Here is a 21,165-nt window from a genome sequence, read left to right as displayed (position 1 = left end):
CAGTGGCATTGTCCGTCTTTACCATAAGTTGTCCTAGAAGAATGTGGTCCTTGAAGGCTGTCAGAGCATTCTGTGCAGCTAACATTTCTTTTTGATTGATATGCAGGTGCATTTGATTTGGGTTCCATTTGCCCTGAATGCACTTCCCTGCCAGGTGAGCCCCCCCCATACATAGTCCGATACGTCTGTTGTTAGGGTTTGGGCGGCAGGGGGTGGTGTGAAAGGTAGTCCCTTGTTTTGGTGGCAGGCCTCTGCCCACCAAAGGAATTCCAGGTGTAGGCAAGGTATGATAGGAATCATTGCTTCTAGATCCTGAGAATGTTGACACCATAGGCTTTTTAAGTACCACTGTAGTTTCCACATATGCAGTCTTGATTATGGAATTAGAAGAATGCAGGAGGCCATGAACCCCAATGCTTGCAGTATTTTTGTCTTGCAGACAGCAGAGCTTTTGTGACCACTTGTTTGAAGTAGTTTGTCGAATGAATTTGTTTCTCTGGCATGAGGTAAGCCATCTGGTAAGTTGTATTCAAGCTTGCTCCCAGGAATATAATTTGACAGGGTACCAAGAATGACTTCTTTTTATTTATGGTTTACCCCAGACAAATTAGAACCTTTTGTACAAAAGCCAGATGATTCAAAAGTATGTTCTGGCTTTCTGCCTGAATTAGACAATCGTCTAGGTATGGATATATTTGAATATTTCTTTGCCTGCAAAATGCAGTAATAGGATCTAGGCACTTTGTGAATACCCTGGGTGCAGTAGATAAGCCAAAGGGCAGTGCAGAGAAAGTACAGTTTTGTACCTACCATAAATGTAGATGTTCGAGTGTATATACTGCTGCAGTCATCACACTTGGGTTATCCTGCCGTCAGGCGGTCCCACAGTCAGCAGAATTCCAAAGTCTTGGTCCGGCGTCGGTTGTCGTTGCTTCTTCCCTGACGTCAGTGTGACAGGGGGATAAAAGAGGCAGCCGACGCCATTTTCTTCAGTTTTTCTTGCCCCACATGTCAGGTGCCCCCAACTAGGAAGGCAATACAAATAACTATGCAAAAATACCCTAGTAGATAAACAATAGTACTAGCTGTTAGCAAATACACCATATAGACATGCATCCAATAGATTGATGTACATGGAGTTATAACTAACACCCTGGTATGTAGAGGGGATTGTGGGAGGGTAACCTGGACTGCAGCAGTATATACACTCGAACATCTACATTTATGGTAGGTACAAAACTGTACTATGTTCATCGTGTTATACTGCTGCAGTCATCACACTTGGGTTGAATCCCAAAGCTATGGATGGGTGGCTGGTACTAAACTGGGTTAGGTGAAGCCAGGATGCCCTGCAGAACTGCAGTGGCAAAACCAGCTCTGGTTTTTGAGTATAATGGAAGGTGGTAGTGCTTGGTAAAGGTGTGCACTGGACTCCAAGTAGCTGCCTCCAGAATGTCCTTGGTTGGAACCCCCCTGAGAAAGGCTGCTGAGGTTGCCGTAGCCCTGGTAGAATGGGACCTAATATTAACAGGCACTGCTTTCCCATGGTGCGAGTAGCAAAAGCGGATACAATGTGCTATCCATTTGAAGATGGTCTGTTTTGAAATAGCCTTTCCTTGTGAACCTGCAGCATAGGATACAAAGAGATGGTCAGTTTTTCTGAAGGTCTTTGTCTTATCCAAATAGTAACGTAGCTGTCTGTGAATGTCCAAAGAGTGATGGGGGTTTGGATAAAAGGTGGGTAAATGGTCTGATTCAAAGCCACACTTGATACTACCTTTGGCATAAAGGTAGGGTTAATTTGTAAAGAGACTCTGTCCTGATGGAAAATGATGAAAGGTTCCACTGCCATAAGTACCTGTAGTTCTGAGACCCTGCGTGCTGAGGTGATAGCCAACAACAGAGCTGTTTTCCATGACAAGTATTGTAGTTCTGCTGAGAAGGCTGGTTCAAAAGGAGGCAGCGTTAATTTTTCTAAAACTAAGTTGAGGTCCCAGGCTGGCGTTGGGGGTTTTCTGGGGGTCTTATATTCTTAGCCCCTCTGAGAAACTGCCTTAGTAAAGGGTGTGAGAATATGGGAGGATCCGTATTATATTGAGCTGAAATGGCTGAAGCATGGATCTTAATGGATGAAAAAGAAAGGCCTCTGTGTAGCATCTCACTTAAGTATTGCAGTATTTGAGGAATGTTTGGTATCCAAGGATTTTGGCCTTTAGCCTGGTTCCATGCACAAAATCTTTTCCATTTGTCTGAGTAAGTTTTTATCGTGCTGGGCCTCCTGGCCTCCAAAATGACATTCAGGACGTCCTTTGAGAGAAGTGTTGATTGATAATTCAAGGTATTCTCTATGCAGCTGAATTTAAAGTCCTGAGCTGACTGTGAAGGATCTGAGAGTTTTGCTGAGTCAACAGAAGTGGGAATTGAGGTAAGATCCATGGAGGGCTGTGGGTCAAGGTCCTTAGTAATGGGTACCAGTGCTGACGTGGCCAGTCCGGAGCAATGAGGATCATTTGTGGTCTCCCTGATCTGATTTTCAGTAATACCTTGGTCAAGAGAGGTAGTTGTGGGAAAGCATAGACTGTCAATGCTGTCCAACTGAATGATAGGGCATCCACTTTCCAGGCTAGGGAATGATAAGTCCTTGTGCAAAATTTCTGTAGTTGACAATTGTTGGGGGAGGCAAACAGATCTATGTCTGGGCGTCCCCACCTTTGAGTTATCATTGAAAACACTTGTGGGTGTAGTCTCCACTCGTGAGGATCTGCCAAATTTCTGCTTAATTCGTCTGCCAATGTTTTCCTTTCCTGGCAGGAATTGCGCTTGCAGTTGTACTTGGTAAGTCAATGCTGTGTTCCACAAGGTCATTGCCTGTCTGCATAAAGGGTAGGAGTGTGTTCCTCCCTGTTTGTTTATGTACCACAACTGTGGTGTTGTCTGTCCTTATTAGTAGTTGTCCTGGATGCAAGAGGTCCTTGAAGGCTGTCAGTGCATTTTGCACAGCTAGCATCTCCTTTTGGTTGATGTGCAGATGCATTTGTTTTGCAGACCACTTGCCCTGTATGCACTGTCCTGCCATGTGTGCTCCCCAGGTGTAGCCTGAAGAATCTGTTGTCATAGTTTGGTTTGCTGGAGGTAAGACAAAAGGAAGACCCTTGTTTATTTGACATGCTTGAGCCCACCATAGGAACTCTTTTTGAAGGCAGGGAATGAGAGGTATATACTTGTTTCGAGGCTGTGCCTGTGTTGAGTCCATACACTTTTCAGGTACCATTGCAATTTCCTCATATGCAGCTTTGCATGTGGAATTAGTTGAATGCAGGATGCCATGAACCCCAGTGCCTGCAGGATTTTCCTTGCAGTGAGCTGGGTAAAAGTTGCCATCTGTTTGAAGTATTGAGTCAGTTGTTTTTGTTTGTCTGGCGTGAGATAAGCCATCTGGCCCGTTGTATTTAAGCTGGCACCCAGGAATATTATGTCTTGTGAGGATATTAGCTTTGACTTCTTTTTGTTTACTGTGTACCCTAGGCAACTTAGCAGCTTTGTTACAAATGCCAGATGCTGTAATAGAATGGCCTTGCTGTCCACTTGGATCAGCCAGTCGTCCAGATATGGATAAATTTGTAATCCTCATTGTCTGCAGTATGCAATTACTGATGCCAGGCATTTCGTATATACTCTGGGCGCAGTAGATAAGCCAAAGGGCAATGCAGAGAATTGATAATGCGTTATACCTGCCAAAAATCTGAGGTATCTTCTGCAATCTTGTCTGATAGGGAACATGCAGGTATGCCTCTGAGGTCCAACGTTACCAGCCAAGACTCCTTGCCCAGCATGGGAAGAAGCTGCTGTAGTGTGAGCATTTTGAACTTGGGTACCTCCAGGTATGTGTTTAGAATTGAGAGGTCTAAAATGGGTCTCCAGGCTTTGTCCTTTCTTGGTACTAGAAATAGCCTAGAGTAAAAACCTTGACTTTGCTCCTTTGTAGGTACCTTTTGAATTGCTTTCATATCCATGAGAGCTGAAATTTGTGTTTGTGCCTCTGCCCATTGGTTTGGAGGCAGATTTGGCATGCCTCTCATCCGTGGTAAAGTGTGAAAATGAAATCTGTAGCCTCGGGTAATAATATCCAGAACCCATTTGTCCTTTGTTATGATGCGCCAATTTTGTGGAAATAGAGCCAGTTTTCCTCCCAAAGGTGCTGCCAGGGCAATTTTGCTTGGCAGGTGAAGAGGGAAGTCATTGTGTTTGTTTCCTGAAGGGTTGAGATCTTTCGTCTCTGAGTTGTTGTATGCCATTGCCTAGGCCTGAAAGAACCTTGTGGCTGGCCTGTACATACCTCTTTGGGGTCTGTCTGATGCAGGAAAGGACTAGTTTTTTGATGGCCAGTTTCTGCTGAAACGAGGAGGTTGTACCTGTAAAAAAAATCTTTAACTGTCTGCATAGATTTTGCCTTTTCTTCCATTTTCTTTAAAACTTCCTCTGCTTTGACACCAAATAACACATCCTTCTGCAATGGAGCATCCAATAACTTTGCTTTGACATGTTCTGGTAAGGCTTGCTCTTTTAGCCAAGCATGTCTACGTATTACAGATCCTGTGACAGCTGCTCTACATGAGGCTTCCAATGAATCAAAACCACACTGTAAGGTATGCTTTCCCACCTGTTCTGCTGCATGCAGCAAATCCTGCATCTCTTTGAAATCAGGTTGATCTGTCTGAGAGATCATTTTCTGCTTTAACTGTGTAATCAAGTACTGCTGGTATTTTAGCATGTGGAATTGGCAGTTTAAGGCCCTCATGGCCAAAGTGGCAGACGTATACACTTTCTTCCCCCATCTTTCTAATGCTCCGGAATCTCTTTCAGAAGGTAGTGGATTCTTAACAGTAGTGGCCTTAACCCCTTTGGGACCCTGGGAAATGGTTTTGGGGTCTGCAACAGGGCTTTTATATAGAAACTTATGAGAATCAGGAACTCTGTAGTATCTGTCTGGTTTAGCTGGTGCAGGAGGTAAGGAATCTGGGTTTAGACTAGATTCGGTGTAAACATCATCCAAAATGTCTAAAACTGGAGGAATTGCAAGGGGTCTATGCTGTGGAAGAAGAAGAAACTCATTGAGTCTTTTCTTAGAGTCAGAGTAATCTTGGTCTTCCCAGTGGAAGTGTTCCCTCATGGTGTGCAAAGTTTCCCCAAAAGAGTAGTCTTCAGGGGGGGGAGACTGAGGGAATGGACTCTTCAGCATCTGAGTCTTCATAAGGAGGGAAGGAATAATCCTGGTCCTCAGAGTTAGCTGAGGAAATGGATGCTTGGTCAGAGGAATGATAATCTTCCTCCAGTCTAGGCCTTTTGTCAGGAGGGGGTTGTGAACCCCTGATAAGGGTAATTAAATCCTCAGCCATCTTAAGCATCTGTTTTTTAGGCATAGGGGCCTGTGGACCCAGTTTCCTAACTTTTAAGGGGGCTTTAAGTTTAGCATAAGACTTAATAGAGATAGTTGTCGGTTTGAAGACACCTTCAGAAACTGAAGGCCTGTCCAAAATCTCTGGATCACCGTCAGGGTTGGCATCCGAGGGGTGAGATGGAACCGGCTCCTGAGGCCCAGCTGATTCAGTCTGGGAGGCCGTCAGAATTTCTAAATCAGCGGTAGTCAGGGGCTGCGTAGGCACCTCGCTGAAAACCGGAGAACCGGCGGCAGGCCTTGCTGAGGCCTCGGTATCTGGTCTTGGCCTTGGTTGCCTGTCCTTATCCTTGCGTTTTTTAATCATTGCTGATGTCGGTTGCTCCGACGACATGCTATAGTTAAATTTCCTGCCAAAATAATGTCGGGCGAAATCTGCCCGATGCTTGATTATACGTTTGTTGAACCTAGCACAAAACCGGTCTCGGCCTAGGCAAGGAATACAGTAAGAATGAAAATCCTTATGAGGTATTTGCTTCCCACAAGAAATGCAATTATTTACTTTGTCTGACATTGGTCTGAGGCAAGAAAAGTTTCCCCAACGGGGTACTTAGCTTTAGAGAAGACTTCAGGCAGAAATTCGATTCAAAAATCTCAGGAGTTAGCCGACCAGCACTTGCGAACTGCTTCTGCTTCGGGCACCGCACGGCAAGAAAGACTGAAGAAAATGGCGTTGGCTGCCTCTTTTATCCCCCTGTCGCACTGACGTCAGGGAAGAAGCGACGACAACCGATGCCGGACCAAGACTTTGGGATTCGGCCAACTGCGGGACCACCTGACGGCAGGATAACCCAAGTGTGATGACTGCAGCAGTATAACACGATGAACATCTGATAGTGCGTGTAGCCTGCTTTGAAGCGTAGATATCTTCTGCAAGATTCCCTGATTGGGATGTGCAGGTATGCTTCTTTTAAATCTAGTGTTGCCAACCTGGCATCTTTGCCTAGCATAGGAAGTAATTGGTAAAGAGTCAGCATCTTGAATTTTGGAATTTCCAAAAAGGTGTTTAGAGTAGACAGGTCCAGGATAGGATGCCATGAATTGTCTTTTCTGGGTACCAGGAAAAGTCTCGAGTAGAAACCTTGTCCCTTTTCTTCGTCCGGTACCAGCTGAATAGCCCCCATGCTTAAGAGAGAAAGTAGTTGTTTTTGGGCTTCTGCCCACTGATTTGGGGGTTGGTGTGGCCACCCGCTTGGTATTGGCAATGTGTAGAAGTGAAATCTGTATCCCTGGGACACTATATTTAAAACCCATTTGTCCTGGGTAATGAGTTCCCAGTTCTTTGCATGAAGAGCAATCTTTCTCCCCAAAGGGGAAGTCAGTTGATATGTGCTTGGAAATTTTATATGGAAGTCATTGAGACAGTTTACCATGGGGGGAGTCTTATTACTCCCAGATTTGGAAGTGGAGGCCCCCCACTGCTTAGTCATGTGTGTCCCCTGGGACTGAGACCTGGAGCTTTTGCTGTGTCTGGGTTTGGCTTGAGAAGACCTGGAAGTGGCTGGAAAGGATAAATTCTTACAGGGCCAGTGCCTACTAAATCTAGGAGGTTGAACGTGTAAGAAATCTTTAACAATTTGCATACATTTAGCTTTATCTTCCATCTTTTTAAGAACTTCCTCAGCCTTGTTGCCAAACAGGCAGTCCTGAGTTAAGGGAGCATCCAACAATTTAGCTTTAACATGATCAAGCAAGGACTGCTCCTTTAGCCAAGCATGCCTTCTGAGCATAGACCCAGTAATATCAGCCCTGCAAGAGGCCTCTAATGAATCAAAACCACATTGCAAAGTATGTTTTCCAACTTGTTCAGCAGAATGCATTAAATCCTGTAATTCTTTATTTTCCACACAGTCAGGAATCAACATCATTTTCTGTTTAAGCAATCCGATAACATGTTGCGGATACTTTAACATATGAAACTAGCAGTTTAAAGCCCTAATGGCCAAGGTTGCAGAAGTGTAAACCTTCTTACCCTATCTACTCAGCGCCCTGGAGTCTCTATCAGAAGGGGTAGGATTTTTAGCAGTAGAAGCCTTAATGCCCTTGGGCCCCTGTGAAATAGTCTCTGGATCCGCAACAGGATTTTTAAAAAGGAACTTGTGTGACTCAGGGACTCAGGTTTTCTGGGAGCAGGAGGCAAGGAATCAGGGAACAAACTAGATTCCGAAAAAGCATCATTAACAATGTCTAGTACAGGAGGAATAGCTAAAGGCCTATGCTGAAGTAGGAGTAAGAAATCCCTAAGCCTCTTTTTTGAATCAGAAAAATCCTGGCTTTCCCAGAGGAAATGCTCCCTTAGAGTATGCAAGGTTTCCTCAAAAGAAAAATTCTATGCATCAGAATCCTCATAAGTAGATAAGGGCAAATCCAGATCATCAGAAGAATCAGAAAAAACAGAATCCTGGTCAGAAGATTCATAAACAACTTCAGTCCTAGTCCTCTTAGAAAGGGGTGTTGGCTACCCTGATTAGAGTTATTAAATCTTCAGCCATTCTTATTTTTTTTTTAGGCATAGAGGCCTGAGCATTTGGCCTGGGCGTCGTTTTTTTAGGCATGGTTCGAGATTTAGGCCTAAGTGAAAAAGGAGGCGCCGGTTTAATATGCAAGTCCATAGGCTTGAAAACGCCTTCAGAAGCCGGTGCCTGCACAGTGGCTCCGGACCCATCCAAGGTACAGACATCCGCGGGTTCCATAGTTGAAGCTTCTCGCGGCATACCGGACTCCGAATGGGTCTGAGTAGAGGCCTGCGAAACAGAAGTAGTGGGTATTGGGGGCTGCGAAAGCACCTCACTGAGAACTGGCGACTAGCTTAGGAGAAGCGTCGTTGGCAGTTTTGGACCTCGGCGGCCTATCTCTGTCTTTTATCTTTGTGTTTTTTTGGAATCCCGGTAGTCGGATGGCTAACCGACGACATTTCTGGATAATTAAACAGAGAACCGAAATATTTAGAGGCAAAAATATACAGACGACGGATAGTGCGTTGATTAAATAATACAGTACAAATGAAAATCTTTATGAGGTATTTGCTTTCCACAAGTAATGCAATTATTGACTTTTACTGACATCGGTGAGAAGCAAGAAAAAGTTTCCCCAACGGGGTACTTAGCTTTAGTTGAAGACTTCGGTTCTGAAAATCAAAAACAAAAATTTCAGGAGTCTGCCCACCGGCACTTACGAACTGCTTCTGCTTCGGGCACCGCACAGCAAGAAAGACTGATGTAATGGCGTCGGCTGCATGTTTTATACCCCTGACGACCTGACGTCATGGAAGAAGGGACAGCAACTGACGCAGGACCCAAGACTTTTTTAATCAGACCGACTGAGGGCTACCTGCAAGCAGATAACCCAAATATAATGACTGCAACAGTGAAACATGAAGAACATTTGCCTGATGCTACACATAAAACACAAGCAGCTTCCTTGTTTAGCTATTTTTGATTGGCCAGTATGCCGGTATAAGAGTCAATCAAATAACTCGAAAAATGGAGCTGTGTTTAATGCGGAACTGCCTGAAGTTCCACATTAGACACAAGCAGCTCTATGTTTATCGATTTTTGATTTGCCCGTATGCCAGTATACGGGCCAATCAAAAAAAAAAAAAGCAGAGGGCTGTTTTGCCGGGATTTAAACTGGCAGTGCAGGACTCTGGATCGGGCTGCTGATCCCGGGACAATCCCACTCAAATAGGGACGTCTGGCTACCCTGATTCCATGGGCTCTTGTATATGGATCTTGCCAGCTTGCAATAAGCCTGAATTCTTAGGCCAGCATTTTAAATGGATTTTTCAGGTTTTGTCCTATTACCCTGTACTATGCAATTTAGACAGGTAGGCTGTTATAGTTAGCTCTGTTTTTAACATCTCATATTCCTTGTGTGATATGGTTCATCACAATTTTTGTGTGACGTGTCACCCCAATTTCATTTAGCTGTTGTTGCCTTACGTTCCTGTTTGCTCACTCAAGTCATCAGGTGAGTGTCTGCTAGTTGTCACAGAACCAGTACTGAAATATTGGCGAGATTTCTACTGTCTATATGGCCACAAGTATGTAGAACTAACTAATTTAACTACTTACGGCAAGTAAACTCAAGGCTTTTTCACAAGGTTCTTATCCGGATTTTTGCAGAATGTCAAGATTTTAATCTCACATCTGTGGTCTGTTTCTCATAAAACTGTGTTTTTCTGGCATTCCCTGGCAAATCACTGAGGATTAAGACAGCAAATAATGGCAGACATTTGAGCTTGAGAGTTCATATCCTTCAGAAAGTTCATAGTAATGCAAAACGTGTTGTTCTATCAACTTTCTAAGTTTGTAAAAGCAATATTTAAAAGGTGGTTCCTATTTTTTGGACATTTGTCCCCCCATTATGATTTTCTTTGTCCAGATTTTTTGCTCTAAAAGGTTGAGAGGTATGGGGGAGGGTCTAAGAGGGAGGTGTATGTATAATACCTCTCAGCTGTACAGATTTTCACAGAATGTCCAGATTTTTGCCTTATATTTTTGGTCTGTTCCTCATAAAAATTGTCTTTTTTTTTCAGAAATCACTTGGATGATCTAAGGATTAAAGTTACTATCTAATGGCATGCAGTTGAGTTTAGTTTCAGACTTCATATCTTTTACAAAATGCATTCTAACACACATTCTGTTATTCAAGCAACTTTCTGAATTTATAAGAGCAATATTTAAAATGTTTCCTTAGTTTTGGGCCTTTGTTCCCCCATTATGACAGGCTTTGCCCAGACCTCTTGTGCTAAGAAGTTGAGTGGTATGGTGTGTGTGTGTGTGTGTGTGTGTGTGTATGAGTGAGAGAGATGGGTAGCATACCCCTCAACTGGCCATATTTTTGCCCCATATTTTTGTTTTTTCCTCATAAAAAAATTAAAGTTGCTAAATAAAGACAGATATTTGAGGTTTAGACTTCATATCCTTTAGAAAAATGCATACTAACAAATCCTGTTATTCCAGCAATTTTCTAAGCTCATGAGAGGAATAGTTATAATGTGCTCACATTTATTTTACACTTTGTCCAGATTTCTTGCATTAAAAGATTGAGGTAGGTGTGTAAGACAGTGAAATGCCCTAGTTAGGCTTAGCAGGTGGTTAGTAATTTGCTTAGGCTCAAGCCCTGTACCTTAGCTACAGGAAACAACAGCCTGAATTCTCAAACCAAAATATGCAACTGATTTGCTTAGCAAATGGTATCAGTGTTGTGTGTTTAGAGTTTTAAAGCAGTGTTAGTAGCACATCAGGTAGCATACTTTTGTTTTAATGCAGAAGTCTGTGGGTTCTAATCCCATAGCATGTAGATATATTGCTAACACTGTGTTGGATTTTAAGAGGATGGGGTGCTGCAGTCCTGAGTATGTCCTCCTTTGGATAAGATGCCTAGTAACCATGACCCTGTTTTTTAATTTAACATAGGCAATTTATTCTTCAAGGGCAGCAGACAGTGAATGTAGAGATTAAATACTTAAATATAAAGGTTTTTGCCAGCAGCAACATTTTCATTAGTTACAGTCAGATCTCTTTAATGGGGAATTATTCAGATGACTTTTACTTCTGCAGAGACTGTGCATATTGACTGATATTGGTGGGTTGTAATGACAGAAGTTTGAGTGGCCTTTTATGCTTTAAATGTTCTGAATTGGGCAACTTTAATATTACTGGTTCATGTGTTTTGTTTCTTTGCTTACTGGCTATAAATTTAAAACACGGTCCAACAAGTGGTATATTATACAAAGGATATAATTTAATTATTATATATTATAATTTAATACAATCAGGAAGGTGAATCAAAGAATTTTTTCATGGTCCTAAAAATGTGTGCAAGGGGTCTATGATTTGAAAACAGCCCAAAGGTAAACAATCTGCCAATGGCCAGATGCATTTTCTTTCAATGTGGGTTACAATGCCGTTTCAATTAATGCGAGTTTCAAAGTCACAGAAGTTTTAATGCTAAGTCTGTTTTCATTGTGAGACTGTACTGCTTTGTTTAGCAAACGGCTATCAGTGTTTGTGCTGGAAAATTTGAAATAAAAGTTTTAAATTAAATCCAAATATCTGTAATCATTGTAGAGGTAAAGCAGAAAGCAGTATGTACACAGAGTTTTGAACAGTGTTTATGGCAACTGGGGAGAAATAGCCAAATAATGGAACACAGGAATGGCTGCATGGGGGGAGGGGCGGTTGACCCAAATGCAACATATGCATACCACCACCTGTTTGTTTACACAAAAAAAAAAAAAAAAAGAACTGTATAACACTAACCCTGTATGATCCAATTATCAAAGGGCAGAGTTACTTGATTTAATAGAGATGGACAGACATCTTAAGATTGATGAAAGAATTAGATTACAGAAAGTAAATATGAACAAAAATGTTAGAAGTCCGAAAAAAACAGAGGAACGCAGCAATCAAGACTAGAAATTCATGTGATATAACAAAAGTAAATAGGATATATTATTGTGCAGCTAAATGAATAACAGATAAAGTTTTACCTTAAAAAAATAGGGTAATAAGGGAAAGGAAGAGAAGAAATAAAATGTCATACAGGAAGCACTGAATAGAGAAAACTATAAAGAAATTAAAATAAGTAGTATCAGAAATATAAGAAGAATATAGGGGAGAGAACGCATCATCAAAACAACTTGGAAAATTAGAACGTGGTATAAGCAATGCACAGCATCAAAACAAGCCAGGACCTATTATACACTATTGCAAATAAGCTAAAAATAACAGCGCGGGCAGAAAACATAGATATGCAGATAAATATAAAGGAAAAGTACAAAATAAGCAATTTGATGAAACCAAAAAGTATTATAGAGAACTGGAAATCAAAGGAAGAGAAATACCAACAAAAAAGAAGAAACAGACACGTTGAAGAAATATTTATGAAGGCCCTCTAAAACAAAGATGCTAAATGGATAGGAAAATTAAAAGAAATTATGAGGAGTTCAAATATACAGGACATGAAAAGGGATGCAGTAACGGCCAGAGAAATTGAAACAAAATGAAGAAAAGCTCCTAACTGATAATCCTAGGCCAAGATGTAGTACCCAACTTTTGATAAACGTTTTAACATCGTTACACAATGATTTAACCCCGAGTAAGAATTAATTATATTCACAACCCGAACAGACTTCCTGCTTAACAGTAAAAACGATACTCCTCAAGAATGAGCCTGTAAAGCCATCCTAAAATCACTTGCAGATCACTAAAGCCAATAACTCTGCTGGTGAAGCACTATTCTCTTGTGCCATAGCCAAATTATGGAACTCACTCCCACCCACAATTACCTCCGTACCATCATGCACCAACTTCAAAACTTTATTAAAAGCGCACCTAAAAACATGCTGGCTATGCCCTTGCAACTCCCACTCTAATATCATCTACCCCATCCAACTACTACCTTTCTTTCACCTCCACTAACTACCTTGATGATAGCAAGCTCAGATGCTCATAAGCCTAGTACTTATTATACAGCAGGAACTTCTCATTGTTACATTTGTTAATGCCTGTTATATACTTCACAGATAAAGATTCTAGTTGTCTACTGATGTACTATGTTCTTCATCTGTAAATATGTTGTAAGTAATTTCTATGTTAAATTGTTAATCGCTATGTAATCCAATGTAACTACTGTCTGTTTATTTTACTGTGGAGCTTTTCTCCCGGGGCCTCCGCTGAAAATGGACCCACGTCCAGTCGGTCAACAAATTTAAATAAATAAATAAAAATAAATAAAAATTATAGACCAATAACTTGCTTTGATGTACAAACCATATAATGGAATTGATGCTGAAAGTTTATAGCGTACAAAAGATACATTACAAAAAAGTATTGGACAGCATTCCACATTCACGGATAAAGGAGTGCTTATAGATGTACAAGACACATTCTACATTGTTTAATTACATTACAGTGATGATAAAACAACTACTTTGCAGTTAAACCATGACAAAGGACAAATTATTATCCCAGGAATAAAAATTTAAAGGGAAATATTCCAGGGTGATTCTTTGTAATCACCGTTTCATTTTGTACTTAACTCATTAAACTGCTACTTAACAGACTAGGTCATGGTTAAAATTTGGCTCCCAGAAAACAACCTTGCATAAAGACTTCTCATCTCTTTTTTGTGGATGACATAAAACTGTACAGTTTATCAGATGAGGAGTTGAAAGCACAACTGCAAGTAGTTAAAACTTTCTTGGATGATATAAGAATGTCATTTGGCCTTGATAAATGTGCAAAAGCAACACTTAAAGCAGACAAGTTGCAGTACCAAGAAAATTTCAGTTTGAGATAGGAATGTGATATAAAGGAGCTTGAGCAGGATGGAGTCTATAAATATTTGGGGATTGATGAAGGACTGGCAATAAAACAAACAAATATGAATAAAACTCCGTAAGCAATAATTCAGAAGACTAAAACTAATATTGAAAACAGCCTTGACATCTAGGAATGAAGTCCAAGCTATAAACCAATTTTCTCCTCCTGTTCTAACTTAAGTTTTTTTGCCACTGATTGGTCCCAAAAGGTATTGGACTTTTTGGATAGGAAAACAAGACAAATGCTTCACACTTATCAAATGATATATAAAAATCTGTCTATACCAAGATAATACATTCTTCACTCTGAAGGAGGTATAGGCTTTCTCAAAATTGATTATATGTATAGATCTGCAGTCATGGGACTGCATATACATATCTGTTGACCTCATCAGATCAAAACACAGTGAAAGTTTAAAACATGAGGACAGGAGGTCCTAAGATGACCTCTCTACTTCGCTTAGCAGAAGCATTCCGGTGTCAAGCAAGAATGGAAATCAAACCAGAAGCAGACAAAAATCAGGCAGCAACTTAATGTGCCAAAAAAACTAAAATAAAAGAAAGAATAAAAGGGGAAAAGGAGAAGGATCAGGTGAGAAGTACAGAAATATGGAAAAGCCACAAATATAGTGGCAAGTATACAGATCTTTTGGAAGAACCTCATGTAGATCAGGATTGGATGCAAAAATGGTTAAGGAGAGGTAATTTGAAATTAAAAGATGAAAGGTTAGTAATAGCAGCCCAGGATTGCAGAATATGTACATGTTAGTTACAAAGTCCACTGAACATGTGGGAGAAACACACAAACATATGTTCTGTAAAACAGAATTGGAAACAGTTGCACATCATCTTGCTGGATGTGATACATGGCCCGTACACAGAAAGGCATAAAATGTGGCAAGACTGTTACATTGGGAATTGTGCAAACACTACAATTTAGAAGTAGATGAGAAGTATTGGAAACAAGCCACAAAGCGTTACAGAGACTGATGAAATGTACATCACACGAAGTCACCTGTACTTAGACATGCTACCAGCTCATGTAACTTCACATGACCTGCAGAAGGAATCAGTTCAAGGCACATTCCAGGTGTTGAGGTAATTTCATGAACTTTAATTATATCCTGACTTAGGAACGGGGCCTATTCCCATAATATAAATATACAAATATTTCAGACACTAGCATTAATGCCCTTCTAGCCTGCTAATATACCAAAACAGTTGTTCCCATAATAAGTGTCCAGGCTTTTCTTAAAAACATACAAACCAGTGTTTGCTTTAATGAGGTTTGAGTGTCTGTTCCATGCATCAGCTGCTCCTTCAGAGAAAGTACAGTTTTGTACCTACCATAAATGTAGATGTCCGATAGGTATGCATCTGCAGTCATCACATATGGGTTGTCCTGCCTCAGGCAGCCCTTCGGTCGGCCGGATTCCAAAGTCTGGGTCCGGCATCAGCTGATGTCGCCCTTTCCCTGATGTCAAAGCGCCTGGGGTATAAAAGCGTCAGCCGACGCCATCTTCCTCAGTTTTTCTTGCCCCAGATGCCAGGTGCCCTCTAAAGAAGGCTAAATTTGGAGAAATGCAATAAATTCCAAACATGCATAGAAACATATATATATATATATATATATATATATATATATATATATATATATATATATAAAAAAAACAAATACACCATAATAGATAACCCCAGCTAGCTATGAGAGGGTTAAGTACCCAAGAAATACCACAGAGGGGAAGGAGGGAGGGTAAACCTGACTGCAGATGCATACCTATCGGACATCTACATTTATGGTAAGTACAAAACTGTACTATGTCCTTCAAGGATGCATCTGCAGTCATCACATATGGGTAGAATACCATAGCCAATCTGGGGGTGGAGGATCTATGTAAAGGATGGTGTAGCTAAGATGCCATGCAGGACTGCCGTAGCAAAGCCTGCTCTGGATCTGGAGTATAAAGGTAAATTGTAATGCTTGGAGAATGTATGCACGGAGCTCCATGTAGCAGCTTCTAAAATGTCCTTGGTAGCCACCCCTCTTAAGAAGGCTGTGGAGGTGGCTGTGGCTCTGGCGGAATGAGGTCTAATGTTAGCTGGCACAGCTTTTCCATGAAAGGAGTAGCAAAAACGAATGCAATTCCCTATCCATTTTGAAATTGTCTGTTTGGAAATTGCTTTTCCTTGTGCACCAGCAGCATATGCTACAAACAGCTGGTCAGTTTTTCTGTAACTTTTAGTTCTGTCCAAGTAGTAGCGCAACTGTCTGTGTATGTCCAGGGTGTGCAGAAGTTTTTCCCCTTTGTTTTGTGGATTTGGAAAGAAGGTAGGCAGGTGAATAGCTTGGTTTAATGAGACCCTGGATACCACCTTTGGCATAAATGAAGGATTGGTCCTCAATGAGACTCTGTCCTGATGAAAAATAAGAAATGGCTGTACTGCCATGAGGGTCTGTAACTCAGATACTCTTTTTGCTGAGGTTATGGCCAGAAGGAAGGCAGTATTCCAAGACAGGAACTGTAGTTCTGCAGATGCTGCTGGTTCAAAGGGAGGCAGTGTTAGTTTTTCCAACACAAAGTTAAGGTCCCAAGTAGGCACTGGTGGTTTCCTTGGAGGATTGATGTTTTTAATTCCTCTTAGAAACTGTCTTAGGAGAGGATGAGAGAAGACAGGTGGATCAGTATTGTACTCTGCTGAAATTGCTGAAGCATGAATTTTAATGGAAGAGTAAGACAGGCCATTGTGGAGCATTTCTGCCAAGTATTCCAGGATATGTGCCATGTTCATCACTGTCACATCTAGGCCCTTTGTGGTGCTCCAAGTGTGAAATCTTTTCCATTTTGATGAATATGCCTTTCTTGTGGAAGGCCGGCGAGATTCCATGATGATATCCTTCACTCTCTTGGATAGCTTTTCTTGATGAGGAATCAAGGTATTTTCCAGGCTGTTAGTTGCAAGGTTTTCAGGTTGGAATGCAGAGTTTTGTAATTGTGCTGTGTCAGGAGAAGTGGCCATTGTGGAAGAGGCCATGGTTTTGTGCGTGACAAGCTCCTTAACAGCGGGTACCAGTGCTGCCTTGGCCAGTCCGGAGCTATCAGAATCACTTTTGGCTGCTCTGTCCTGATCTTCAGTAAGACCTTGGTCATTAATGGAAGAGGTGGAAATGCATACACTGTTAGAGTTCTCCAGCTGAAAGAGAGGGCGTCCACTTTCCATGCTTGTGGGTGGTATGTCCTTGAGCAGAATTTCTTCAGCTGATGATTGTGGGGGGAGGCAAAGAGATCTATGTCCGGCCTCCCCCAGGATTGTGTTATCTTTAGGAAGATGTCTGGGTGCAGCATCCATTCGTGTGCATCCATGATGTTTCTGCTTAAGCTGTCCGCCAGTATATTGTCCTTTCCTGGCACAAACTGGGATTGCAGCTCTATATTGAGTTTCAAGGAAAGCTCCCATAGATTCATTGCCAGTCTGCAAAGAGGGTAGGAATGGGTGCCTCCTTGCTCATGTACCACATAACTGTGGTGTTGTCTGTCCTTATTAGCAGGTGGCCTTGATGCAGAAAAAGTTTGAAGGCCTCGATTGCATGTATCACTGCCAACATTTCCTTTTGGTTTATGTGCATGCGTAGCTCTTTTTGTAACCATAGTCCTTGAATGCATCTGCCCTCCATGTGCGCTCCCCATCCGTGGTCTGAAGCGTCCATTGTAATGGTTTGGCTGGCTGTTGGTTTGCTGAAGGGCAGACCCCTGTTTGACTGGCTTGCTTGAGCCCACCACAGAAATTCCTTTTGAAGGCATGGAATGAGTGGTATCAAAGTTTCCAAGCTGTGACTGTGCTGAGTCCATAAACTCCTTAGGTACCATTGTAGTTTCCTCATATGTAGCCTTGCTTGTGGAATCAGAAGAATGCAAGAAGCCATGTAACCCAGGGCCTGCAGGATTTTCCTTGCAGTCAGCTGAGTTTGTCTTGACAGATTTTTGAAGTAATCCGTTAGTTGACTTTGTTTTTCTTCTGTGAGGAAAGCCATTTGGGTGGTTGTGTCTAGATTTGCACCCAGAAAAGTTATTCTTTGGGATGGAACAAGTCTTGACTTGTGAATGTTGACTGTGTATCCCAAGGCCTGAAGTAGGTGGATGGCATAATTCAAGTGTTTTGTCAAAGTTTGTTGATTGTCCGCTTGTATAAGGCAGTTGTCCAGATATGGGTATATTTGAATCCCCTGAAGTCTGCAGTGTGCAATTACTGATGCCAGGCATTTTGTGAATACTCTGGGTGCAGTAGATAAGCCAAAGGGCAATGCTGAGAATTGATAATGCTCTGAACCTGCAAGAAATCTGAGGTGCCTTCTGCAACTTTGTCTGATAGGGACATGCAGGTATGCCTCCTTGAGGTCTAGAGTTACCAGCCAAGACCCCTTGCCCAGCATGGGAAGGAGTTGCTGTACAGTCAGCATTTTGAATTTTGGCACAATGAGATAAGTATTCAGTGCGGACAAGTCGAGAATAGGCCTCCATTGCTTTTCTTTTCTTGGAACAAGGAATAGTCTGGAATAAAATCCTTGGCCTTGTTCTGAGAGAGGAACCTTTTCTATAGCTTTCATTTGCATTAAGTTGGAGATTTGTTTCAAAGCCTCTGCCCTTTGATTCGGTGGCAGGTCTGGCATGCCTTTTCTTTTTGGTAATGTGTGAAAATGGAACCTGTATCCTTTGTCTATTATTTGTAGTGTCCATTTGTCCCATGTAATACTGTGCCAATTTTCTGAGAATAAAGAAAGCTTTCCGCCCAAAGGTGCTTCCAATTGAGCCCTGGTTGGCGGTGTCAAAGTAAAGTCATTGAGTCTGTCCTTGTGCAGCAGTTGTAGGTCCTGCACTACCTCTTTGGTTAGGAGGCTGCCATTGACGTCCTCTGTAGCAGCCTCTAGCTTGCCCTCTTACCTCTGGCACGCCTGTTCTTGCCTCTCTGAAATCTCTCTGTGTCTGGAAAGGACCAATTCTTGGAAGGCCAATTTCTGCTGAATCTTGGTGGTTGGACTTGGAGAAAATCCTTGACTGTTTGTACAGATTTTGCCTTTTCTTCAAATTTCTTTAAGACCTCCGGAGCAGTGGAGCCAAATAACTTTTGCTTTTCCAGTGGAGCGTCCAGAAGCTTTGCTTTAACATGGTCTGGCAGGGATTGTTCCTTCAGCCAAGCATGCCTACATATGACTGCACCTGTCATAGCTGACCTACATGAAGCTTCCAATGCATCATAACCAGACTGCAAGAAATGGTTGCTAACCTGTTGGGAGTTATGTACCAGATCCTGAAGTGATTTACGATCTAAGGGTTCAGGTGAAGACAGTTTTTTATGCAATTCATCTAACAAATACTCCTGGTACTGTATCATATGAAATTGACAATTTAAAGCCCTCAGAGAAAGAGTAGCAGAAGTATACACTTTTTTACCCCATCTCTCTAAGGCCCTGGACTCCCTTTCAGAGGGTAGTGGATTTTTAGAAGTGGAAGCTGCAACCCTTTTAGGGCCCTGGGAAATAGTTTCTGGATCCACAGAGTGGGCCTTGTAAAGGAAAAGATGCGAGTCCGGGACCCTGTAGTACCTATCGGGTTTGACAGGAGCCAGAGGAAGAGTGTCAGGGGCTGTGCTAGACTCAGAGTACACATCATCAATAACATTCAAAACAGGAGGAATAGCCAAAGGTCTATGCTGAGGCAAATGCAAGAAGGTCCTTAATCTCTTCCTGGAATCAGAGAATTCCTGGCCCTGCCATTGGAAATGCTCTCTCATAGTGTGAAGTGTCTCCCCGAAGGACAGCTCTTCAGGAGGGGAGGCCGAGGGGATAGATTCCTCTGCATCAGAATCCTCGAAGGCCGGAAAAGCCTCTTCCTGGTAGTCCGAGAGAGTAGAGCCATCAGAGGCCTCATCAGAGGAGTGGGGATCAGAGGTCTCAACCCTGGGCCTTTTATCTGGAGGAGGTTGAAAGCCCCTGTCCGGATGAGGCTGTGAGCCCCTAATTAAGGAAATAAGATCCTCTGCTAAACTTAGGATCTGTGAACCTGAAGTGGGTCCCTGAGGTAGAATCCTGGGAGGCAAAGCTTTTGAATGTTTAGCAGCTTTAGCCCTAGAGAATGCCTTTATGGACATGGATGCAGGAGGCCTGGCTGCACCACGTGCTGGTGTAGTTTTGTCTAGAGGAATGGTGTCGGAAGGTTCCAGGACACCAGTTTCAGATGGAGATTCAATAATCGACTCTTTGGGGCCTCGGGGGCCGAGGTTGTCGGTTGAGCGGTTTTGGGGGTCGGAAGTACCAAGGACTCTGTTTCAGCCGAGACACTCGCGGTAGGCCTGGCCGTCGTTTCAGCCGAAGCTGCGGCCCACGTGTGTCGGTCCTTGTCCTTCCGTTTCTTTGTTAAATGTGAAGTCGGAGTCTCCGACGGCATATTGTAAGCAAACCTAGCCCCAAAAAATTCCTCTGCAAACTCCGACCGACGTCTAAGAGTGCGTCGGTTGAAGGAAGCACAGGCTGAACAGGCCGAGACGTCGTGGTGTGGGCCTAGGCAGGGGAGGCAGTAAGAGTGGAAATCCTTATGAGGTATTTGTTTCCCACAATTTAAGCAATTACTAATTTTATCTGACATCGGCTGAGGCAAGAAAAAGTCCCCAATGGGGTACTTAGCTTTTTGAAGTCTTCGGTAGCTGAATTACAGGAGCTGGCCGACCGGCACTTGCGAACTGCTTCTGCTTCGGGCACCACGCGGCAAGAAAGACTGAGGAAGATGGCGTCGGCTGATGCTTTTATACCCCAGGCGCTCTGACGTCGGGGAAAGGGTGACATCAGCCGACGCCGGACCCAGACTTTGGAATCCGGCCGACCGAAGGGCTGCCTGAGGCAGGACAACCCATATGTGATGACTGCAGATGCATCCTTGAAGGACATCAGATCAGTACACTTCTCATTCCTATAGAATCTTCTTACATAGGTTGTCTGATGATTCTATAGTACTTTTTAATAACCACAAACATTCCCAGAGATAATTGTCTCTAAATGCCCTATATACCCAAATAAGATCTCCTCTTAAATATCTACAAGAGACAATTTACAAGTGCAGATATTTTAGTCTTTCACATTAACTTCAATTTTCACATCCATGGATGTTCTTGGCATATTTCCACTGTACTCTTTCCAGTTTACTCATGCTTGTTTTCTTATAAGGTTTCCATATTGTTATTCCGTACTTAAGTTTGGGTCTAGTGTAAATTAAAAATTACTTCATCAGTTCTGATTTCCTACAGTTTATAAATCTCTTTATACAATGTTTAGTTCTATAACTATCATTAACTAATTGGTTGGTATGCTTAAAAAACTCAAAGCTGACTCTAC

The 21,165-nt window shown here is 42.3% G+C and overlaps 1 protein-coding gene across 1 annotated transcript in view; it reads right to left on the bottom strand.

The window, feature by feature from the left end:
• Window positions 1-21,165, bottom strand: part of LOC122796737 (desmoglein-2-like) — a 1,662,953-nt gene that overhangs the window by 405,381 nt on the left and 1,236,407 nt on the right. The window contains exon 8 of the mRNA XM_044065446.1: window positions 1,147-1,153. Within this exon, the coding sequence (XP_043921381.1) occupies window positions 1,147-1,153 (7 nt within the window). The remainder of the gene's footprint in view (window positions 1-1,146; window positions 1,154-21,165) is intronic.

The sequence above is a fragment of the Protopterus annectens genome, chromosome 3.part0, assembly GCF_019279795.1.
Source record: "Protopterus annectens isolate FY-2018-M chromosome 3.part0, PAN1.0, whole genome shotgun sequence".
Lineage (NCBI taxonomy): Eukaryota > Metazoa > Chordata > Ceratodontiformes > Protopteridae > Protopterus > Protopterus annectens.
The sequence above is the reverse complement of the archived record's forward strand: the minus strand, read 5'-3'. Positions and strand labels throughout refer to the sequence as shown.